General features: G+C 43.2%; 1 protein-coding gene across 1 annotated transcript; it reads right to left on the bottom strand.

Moving 5' to 3' along the window:
• Positions 1 to 946: 946 nt before the first annotated feature.
• LOC120723922 (stanniocalcin-2-like) lies at positions 947 to 6,935 on the bottom strand. Its single transcript, XM_040015765.1, is given in 5 exon segments — positions 947 to 3,323; positions 3,536 to 3,558; positions 3,560 to 3,748; positions 4,358 to 4,500; positions 6,498 to 6,935. Coding segments are annotated over 5 exon segments (861 nt in total). The 5' UTR covers positions 6,640 to 6,935; the 3' UTR covers positions 947 to 2,959.
• Positions 6,936 to 9,951: the final 3,016 nt, after the last annotated feature.

Here is a 9,951-nt window from a genome sequence, read left to right as displayed (position 1 = left end):
TAAATGTTTGGTGAGGCAATGTACACTGTTGGGCCTTCTCATAAAAACTGACACCCTAAACCCAGCCCCGGCATTGCATACAATCCAGAGCTGCTGACGTAAATGTTTGGGCCCTTTCAAAAGAGAGGATATTTCCAGTCCTTGAAACTTTAAACACAGTCCGTATTTCACTGTCAGAAAGGAGGCAGCAAGTCAAATGAGAATAGGGTGTCTTTTAACCTGTGGGTACACCTGAGACGTCAAGGCCTTCTCTGCTAACTTACTTAGAGCTGAGTAAATGGTTTGCCTCTGGTTTCTGTTTGCAGTTTTATGCAACTTTAACATTGATAAAAAGAAAGAAAATTGCCTGGAAGAACACAAAATGCAGACAAAAATATTTTAATGAACAATGTTCATCTGACTTAAAGAGTCCAAAGATACTTCAAGGGTTATAAACCCAACATCACCCAAGTAAGTTACAAGTCTCTAGATGATGTCCTGTAGTTTGAAGCAGTGAAAGCAGAGACTTTGTGCTTAACAGAGGAAAACCTGTGATGTAGTTATGGAGCACTAAGAATACAGGAAACCTGGTTAGTTTTATTTTCCTCTGAACACATACAGGGCAAAAAAAGCCATTCAAGCCACTATAGTATTACAAAAAGCCATATCAAACCTAATGACAGAGCGCTTAACAGATTGTCACGTTACAAACATACAGTACATTCTCATAGGATTAGCTTATGTCTTATGCTGGGATGTCACAGGAATCCCAACTTCCACAAAAAAATAATAATAATGATAGTAATACTAATAATGATTAAAAAAAAGCCTCAAAGTTGCAATTAAGATCGTGTCTAAATGAGTGGGAGAATAAATCTTTATCTTTAGTATGTAGTAAAAGGAGAAAAAACTGTGAAAAAGCTTTAACTGAGCCACAAAATCTGAACATGTCTTATTTTTATTTTTGCACAAAGCACTCCTCAGCATGTGGTGAAATGTGTTCATAAACTGCACTTCCACAACTGAAGCATGTGACTGGCCTGAAATGGTCAAAAATCTGCATGTCTGTGCCCTAAAGGAGGAAAAGAAGAGTCCTCGGAGAAGGAAAGACAGAGTGAATCATCACATTTAAGAAAGAAAGAAAGAACATTGGGCTCGTCTCACTCCTTGCTCCACTCGTCTCTGCCTCTCTGTTTTGCTGGCTCTTGGCTGTGACCCAGAGGAATTCTCTGGTGGCCTCTGTAAATATAACATTTAGAATAACAGCGCCAGAGCCCCCGTGTGTGGACTTAACCCAGTTCCTGGGTCCTCGCTGTGTTGCTTGCGGCTCTAACGGGTAGAATAACAGGCCTTCATGTCTGACCTAGGTATGGGACCAGAGATGAATAAGGACTAATTTATAGGGGCCAGGAGATCTGGAGGGTTTCTGTCAAGCCTCTTTCCTACCCACTGGGACACCGAGGAAGGGCAACATGGCTCGACCTGGTTCAGTGAGGATGCAGGCCTTTTTGGTGCCGTCGTCGAGAGGAAATCCAGGCTGCTTAAAGGAAACGGTCTCTGGCTAGAGGGTGACTACTGAGCTAATGTGGTCTTATTTCTCAAGCTGCACTGGTCAAACACAAACCGACAATGCAAAATCCGAGACTTTGTGGCTCAACACCTTCGCAAAATAGCTTTAACATTAAAACCTCCCTCATGACACAGTATCATCATTCAATTAAAATCACAGAGAAGCGGTCACGGTGGACATTAATGACTTTAGGCACGCTGATTTTTGTGATTGGGTTTTTTTTTTTTTGGGGGGGGGGGGGGGGGGGGGGGGGGCATTTGAAATCGAACATCCTCTTTGCCGCTGATAGCTGACAGTCACACATTTGACATTTCAGCTGCTGTTTGTGAACATGAGTGACGGCTCCTGAAACCAAACACACTGACACCGATCTGCAATGTCTCTGACACACAGTTTCCAGAGCTCTATTAACAATGAATGAGAGTGGTGTGATACTTGCATTTAAAGTAAGACACGTGAATAGAATATATCTAATACTCGTGAAGCATACAGATCCCCATTGACTGCTGCCCAGAGAGCGGTGCCAGGGTGACATCGACGAAGCATCTCTGCGCTCTTATTTCTAGCTTTGCGAGAGACTTATCGATACATACAAGTGTGAACTAACTGCTCATATTTGTAGCATTACGTTTGCATTCTCTTCCGAGTGGACTTACACTTTGAAGAATGCACACATTTAATGGCCGTCATGCACTACAATTCATATGTGCCAGAACTGGACTTAAATCCTGTACAATTTGTATTAATCATCAAGTATCTATAGTTATAATACATATCTCCACTTTGAAAACAGCAAATAGTGTATGTTACATATCTACAGACCTTTGTGTGATGGGTGCAATACTGTGAAGAGAATGACAGACAGCACACCATATACTATGTCACCTATAGTATATCAGTATTGCATATTGTAACTATATTTATACATGTTCATATAAATATAGATATTCTATGTACATATTGATATTTCAACTTTGCATAAAGAATAAAATAAATAATACAAATATAATCAAATCTTACAGTAAGTATGATTTGAGAAAATGCTATATTAGAGCCAAAATAGTCCTAACAGCTGAAATAGTCAACAATTGTTATTCATTTTTAAAATAATAATAATAATGATAATAATAATAATAATAATAATGATAATGTGGCCTACAGTCTGGCATGAGCTACACCATGATTACCCTGCACATTTACCATGTGGGACTGCTGGAATGACTAGAAAGGGCGGAATAAGGATAGGAAAAGTCGGGGCTTGTTTCCTTCAGCTCAGTCTATGGGAATTTGTGTGTGTGTGTTGAAAGGTGTGTGAATATGTGTGTGTTTGTAGTTGTGTGAAGGTGTACACAAGTCTGCAAGTGTGGCTTTTAAATGGTGTAGGAGGTCAAAAGTCCATTTCCTGAGCTTTCACCTCCGGATGTCGGTGGCCTTGGGGTCTTCCTCCTCAGCCACCACTCCAGCTTCCGGACTATGACGGCGGGGTCCCTGGCTGCGGTTACGTGGGTGAGAGCTGAAGCCTGCCTTACCAGCTTTCTCCTTTTCACCTTGCCGCGGCAGGCGAGGGTGCTCCGGTTCAGGCTGTGAAGGCATGGGGTGGCGGCGGTTTTCGACTGGGGTGCTGGCAGGAGACGGGGCCATTGAGGTGCAGAGGCTCAAGCTGTCGCAGAGGGCCCCCCAGTTCTGCTCACACTGTAGTCGGACGCTGCGTGACAGCGCCTCCTTCACTTCCTCTCCACAACTCAGGAGAATATTCACCAGCTCTACATATGGACTGAGCAGAGAGAGGCACATTAGGTTTGGAAGTACAATAAGCGTCTAGCAAATGGATAGACTTCACTGAGATGCATCTTTACAATCAACAGAAGAACAAATAAAAATATCCACAGAATCGTAATTTCTTTTTAAAAAAAAGATCTGGGATTAAAGAGAAGGGACGGCTTAGAGAAAATACCGCTCTAAACCTGGTCCAGATCAGTCCCTTACCCTTTGGGGAATAGATCTTGGAAAATGGATCATCTCCACCATGACGGCCACGTTCTCCTTAGCGGCAGAGCACAGGTTGTGTTTGATGTAGCACTCTCTCTGGAGCTGGAACACCATCTCCTTAATGGACACACACTTTCTGCTGATGCAGCCGAACTTGTGTCGCAGACCATGCGCCATACATTTCAAAGCATCCTTGATGAAGGACTTCCCCTATGTACACATAAAGACGGGTTCCCTTTAAGTTCCTAGAAAATCAGCTATAGAGCAAGCTCATGTGGTGTTCCTTCTCTCTTGCATGTATAGTACTTACACAGATAGCTTTGGCATTTTGTGGGTACCGTACATCTATTTTAGTAGTTTTGGAGTGTATTTTTGGTTGTGTTCTATAAATGGTAACTACACTTTATTCACAAGGAAAATGGACATGTAATTCTGTAATCAGTAGTCAAATACCGCTGTTCTTCTACTGAAATCTTCTGAAATGTAAGTTCCTAGTATGTGACCCTATAGGCATATTAACACCCCAGTCAAGCCTGGGTTGGCAGGGTTTCAACCTCTGCTATGTATGAAAAGGGAGCTCACTGGGCTTCTAGCCAGCTGGCTCATGACGCTTAGTCCTAACTGTACACACATCACTCCGCTGAAAGGCATGTGAACTTGTCAAGAAAGGGAAAAAGAAATACATGATTAGTTCAGGGCATGTATGATCGCACTTCTAAAAAGAAAATTGATGATTCAGAAGCAATGGACTAATAAAAAGGAAAGCTGCCTCTTGTTTTACCATTTTCTTTTTTGCAAACAGACAGATTAGTTTAGTACCTGAGAGTCAAATTTGCCGGCGTTGTGCAGGAACGTCATGCAGATTTCCTGTAGCCCTCGTATCTCGCAGGAGTTGTTCTCAAAGCACTCAAACACACCGCAGCCGACATCCCCTGCACTCACCAGGCAGTGCTGAATCTCAGCTGGAAACAGAGAACAGGTTAGAGGAGGGACCTTATCATCTGCTCTCAGCATAGAAAGCACGCAGCCCGTTACAAGCGTGCTGGCAACGAAGACCATACAGCTTGGAGGCACAACTCCACTTCAGCACCGATTGCTGCACAAATCATAAAGCTGATGTGGCGTATAACTATTTCCACAGATGCTGTTTGTGTGCGTTCTCTCTAATAGAGAGAGAAAGAATGCAGGGGAGGGTGTGTGCAGGGATGAGAGGAAGTCTTAATTTCCCCAAGCTGAGGGGTTCCTGCAGAGGAACACTTGGTGACAGATATTACTGTGTCATTCTGCACCACAATCCATCTGCACTGCCTAGCATTGAGATAGGATGGTGCATTGCAGATACAGCCTTAACTACTTGTGGAGGAAACACAAGCAGCCATTTCAGTGTCCCCCCTAAATGTGCATCAACAAGTCTTGCACTCTTATATTTGCAGAGCCAATCAAGTGCATACTGAAAATGCAACAGCAGTGATGCAAGCACAAAAAAGAGAACTTTTCACATTTACATCAAAGGCTTGTCTCTTTCCCCCTTTCTTTCGTTTTAACTGCAGGCATCAGATACAAGTATCAAAAAAACAAAAAAAAGGGCAGAATCACATCACAAATCACAGTGGGACCCCGTATCAATTTTAGATTAATGTGGCAGATGGCAAGTTACCTCGTGAGGCAACAGAGCATTTACAGTTCAGTCTGGCTCTGACAACCGTTAACTGTTAACTTAAGTAATACATCATTACACAGGTGATAAGTTTTGGAGCTGGTAACTGATGGGCGTGAGAACAGTTTTTGTCTCACAGTCAGAGTTGCGCCCTGTTTGCAAGAAAAGGAGACTCTGTCTCGACCACAGCAAATAAAGGATTAAGTGTGACTTATTAGAAATCCCGCTTGTCAACAAAGAGCCTCTTTTTTTCGTGGTAGTGGTGGTGGTGAGGCTGTGTGTGTGTGTGTGTGTGTTTGGAGGACAGAGGGGCGGGGGCTGCTACGGGGGTTTTGTAGGCACTGAGTTGAACTTTAGTGCGCAGGAAAAGTGAGCCGCTGTCAGCAGTGCTTGTTTTGGCATCACGGGAATGTGCTTGGATCGTACGAGCTTGGCCGCAGCTTGCATTGAATTACACAGTGGTGTTACCAGGGTCTCTGCAGAGAGAGAGAGACCTGCATTGGAGTTTGTCCCCATTTTTTTTTCAGCGTGGAGGAAAGATAACAACTAGGCTCTAATATTTTGACACAGGTTCACATGGTCGGTCTCGACCAAGACTTGGGGTCTGTGAGGGTAAAAATCACCCAATGTAAAGTGCAAGTTCCAGGGAAAGAGCAGCAGTCCGAGAAGGTGATGGTGGTGGTGGTATTGGTGTTGGGGCTTTGTGTTAATTGGGTGAAGCATACTTCCCCCTTTTTTTTAATGGTATTTAATAAGCACTACTGCCTCAGAGGATTGGTTCAGTAAATTAACTCCAGCTTGCCTTCAGCGCAGACCAAGCACCGCACTAGTGCACTCATTACCGCTCTACTAACCTGCACACCTCACCCAGCACTGATATCAGGAGACAGCCTACACAGCGCAGACATACATATTTACATGTATTTTTTTAAGCAGCTAACCACTGAAATAATCAGCTGTGGCACGCGCGCACACATTAACAAGCGCGCACGCACACCCAGATGCGCTGCCGTATACGTTGCCTATTACCTTGCGCCGTTCTATTAATAGTTTACTAACATACTGAATTTCTATCTGAGTATTTACAAAATATCGTCTTTCGCAGGTATCGAAAAACGTCTCTCGAGTGAAACGTCGGGATTTAAGTTAAAATAAATACATAAAAATAAAACATTTTTTTTTTAAACGGATTTGCCAAAACCGACTGAACGTGCCTCCTGCATGATTTAATTGTGCAGCCACGAGAAACACGTGTCCGGTCAAACCCCACGACTCTTACCTCTATTGCCACTCATTTCTTACCTGTGTTCTGCAGCGAGAGGCGTCCTTTCTGGCTCGCAGGTTTCTCCGGGGGGGTGTCATAAATGTCAATATTATCCGTTCCCACTACTTGCTCCAGTATTGACAAAACCAGCAGCAGCAGCACGGCCAGTTTGACAAACATTGCTTCTCCGACAATGAGCTTCTATCCCCACTGCAAAGATCCGGCGAGTGCGAGTGTCTCTGCGTGGGTGAGGGTGCACCTTGGATCGACGGAGCTGCTGCTCGGTGGCTTATGGGGCAGCTGTTGGACTGAATGCACGAGCTGGAAGTGATGCTGCCTATATTTCTGAGAGCCCCGGGTGTCAATTTGGATGAAGGAGTTAAGCAGGTGTTGTCGGTCGGGGCTTTACAACCAATCAGAGACGCAGAAATCCACGTCCAAGGTTTTAGGGGAGTGTCCAGCGAAAAGTCCCCTTTTTGCCATAAAAACTGGCCCTCTAAGGCAATATTCATGAGTAAGCTGACTTGAATTCTACAATCAGCATAACCCTCAGACATCCAATATCCCAACCAGACGTTTAATAGTCTTTATCTAGTTGATTTGATCTAAGATAAGCTGCAGTTCCTGCTTTTTATTGCAGCAATGAAAAGTAAACAGAAAGTCTGCTTATGCCATGGAAACACTTACATAGGATACACAGAGCAGTGGGAGATTCAAGACGCATTACGCTTACCAATATGCTGGAAAAAGTAACATGTGTAATGTCCAAACACTCTGCAATAAAAAAGCAATCTGATGTCAGTGGATCTGCAGCTTACTACTCATTATTCCAAGGCAGCTTTTAAATTAAGCGCAGTGTCGACAACATGTGTGAGAACACTGCTTCCACAGAAGGTGGGTGCAAAGTTTGCTGTGACAGAAACGCTTAATGAAATTTAACTGCCTGGCAATTGCACACCAGCCTATTAATAATATACACTGATTTTAAGGTCAGATTATAATAACTTTTATGACTGACTGCTGACTGCTATAAATAGAATTCCTTAACTTTTTTTTATGGGGAACTACATACAGAGAGCTCTGTTACACAATTCCCAGTTTAGTCTGTGACAATGAGTTCCTACTCACTACTACAGGGAGTGATCTAAGAATAGAGGACAAACACTGGCAAGGTTGCGCATTTGGAGACGCTTGAGGAATCTTTTTCAAGAGCAACACTTGAGGATGCCATGTGGAATGACTGCAAGCTCACTGCAGAAGGAACATTAAGTCTCCATATTCTGAATTTTTCCAGTGACCTAATGGCATTGCTGCTTTTCAGGTAAAGCCCTCTATAGGAGTCGGTAGAGTGATGCAAGCATGGGTGCATGGCTTGGGATGCCAGAGGGCTGCTACATGTGGAAAAAAGAAATGGCAAGGACAGCAGGAAATGACCATCAAGGTGCAGCATGTGGGAAATGCATTTATATCTGAAGCCTCCAGGGGGCCCACTGATACTAATTGTCTGTTCCTTTTCATTTTTAATTACAGCACAGCACTAGGGCGACCATTCTGCAATGAACCCAGCTGTCTACACTCACACACAGGAGGATGAACACACTCACATCCACAACCTGAGCAACTCTCCTCTTTGCCTAACGTGCAAGGAAAGGAGACCTCCTCAAACCACAGGCATCGGTTGACTATTAAAACCCAGAGGTGTGTAACAAACTACGTTGGGGGTGGAAGGGTGGGTGGTAACGGCCCATCCATCTACGACCAGAACCCAAGGTAAATACATTACGCCACTGCTCAGATGCCCCATAAACTATTGGAAGTTGTGTGCATGTGTGTGCATGTGTGTGGGAGAGTGAAGGACAGACAGAGGAAGAGACAGACAAGCATGCATCTGATTGTGGCAGCCCAAATTTCATAGATCTGTAACTTTGAAATCTGTTTATCATAACATTTAATTTATTTTCAGGGAAAGAAAAAATCATTTTCCTGGGAAGCTCTGGCTTTGACTGTTGGAAAAAACTAAAAGGAAAAAAAGGAAACTAAAAGAAAAAAAGAACCTAGCCTATATTTAGACCATCAATGAAATTAGCCTAGAGTGGGAACTGGACTCCCGCTTTAACCTAAACCAAAATGATGATCACTTATAGCTCTAAATATAGATAATTATTGTCTCGAGACTGCAGTATCTATCGTTTTAATTGAGGTTTTTAGTCAGTGGAATGAGTTTTGGAGAAGTCACCACAGCTGAGAAATGGGAGGTATTTTGGCTAGGAGATGATGCAGCACAGAAAACCTCAGCATTTCAATATTCCCATTATATTCCTCTGGTGGATGTGGTAGACTTTTTTTTTCTGCCATGAATTTATGACAATCTTGCCCCACTCTGTCTTCTCTACTTGTCGTAATACTCGATTTTTTTTGAATATGCTATTAATATTCAATTCAAACACACAGCTATATAGACTGTACAGTGATACATAGTATCAGAAATTGGCTTAAGCTTGATGTGCACGGAATGGAAATTGCAACGCTCCAGTATTTTAAAAGTCCAGCCGACTTCCATCACGTCCACGCAGGAGGGTGTATAGCGCGCAGTGGCACGTGTCTGGAGACGAGCTTGATCAGTTTCCAGTTGTGTCTGTACCACAAAGTGAAGTCTCCTGCTCAATTCACGTCTGTTAAAAACTGCCCACGCTGTCCACACACCCTCGATTTGGCCCAATCAGGGCACTGAAGTGGACCACAGGCTCGTAATAGCGTGTGCATCACCGCTGCCTACTGATGCTGCATTCAGGCCGTATGGGAAAAATAACCCCTGGAGAGTTTAGGCACAAAAACCTAACGACCTTTCTGCTGTGATCATTGGCATTTTAACAGCCGCAGTCACTTTCAGCAAAAGTGTCACTCGTGGCACGTGCACTTGCTTCTTTCTGCAGCTTTTTCACAGGAATACCTGAGTCCTCAGCGAGTCAGTGCACATCAGCAGTTTGCAAACTTCTTCTGGCATGCCTCGCTTTGGAAGCAGAAACAACTTCACTTCGTTCACCATCCACCACATTAAAAAAATCAGTCGTTAAGAATAAAAAAAAGGATCAAAGTTGAATAAAGTGAAATATTTAGGCAAATACAATAGCATCAACATTTGTTTCACTTAGTTTCACTGTGTACACTCCATTTGCAGTGGCTCTATGTGGAGCCTAGTTGGGCCTGTCATACAGTTTCAGAAACACAGACAACAGAGAAATCACCAGCTGATGGACACCTACACATGTAATTTTTTTTCATTTATTTCTTTTACCTACAAGATAAATGCAGTTGATGCTAATATCGCAACTCAAGAGATGGTTCACAGGTTTTGTGGCATTTTCATCCTTTTCATATAATTGTGCATCCCAGTATTTACAGATAAGATAACATAAGACTTTATTGATCCCACGACAGGGACATTTTTGCATTACCTCAGCTCAGGTACAGATATCTGAAGGAAATACAAAA

Source organism: Simochromis diagramma, unplaced genomic scaffold (genome assembly GCF_900408965.1).
Source record: "Simochromis diagramma unplaced genomic scaffold, fSimDia1.1 OVJJ01000685.1, whole genome shotgun sequence".
NCBI lineage: Eukaryota > Metazoa > Chordata > Actinopteri > Cichliformes > Cichlidae > Simochromis > Simochromis diagramma.
This window is presented reverse-complemented; position numbering and strand designations above follow the sequence as displayed.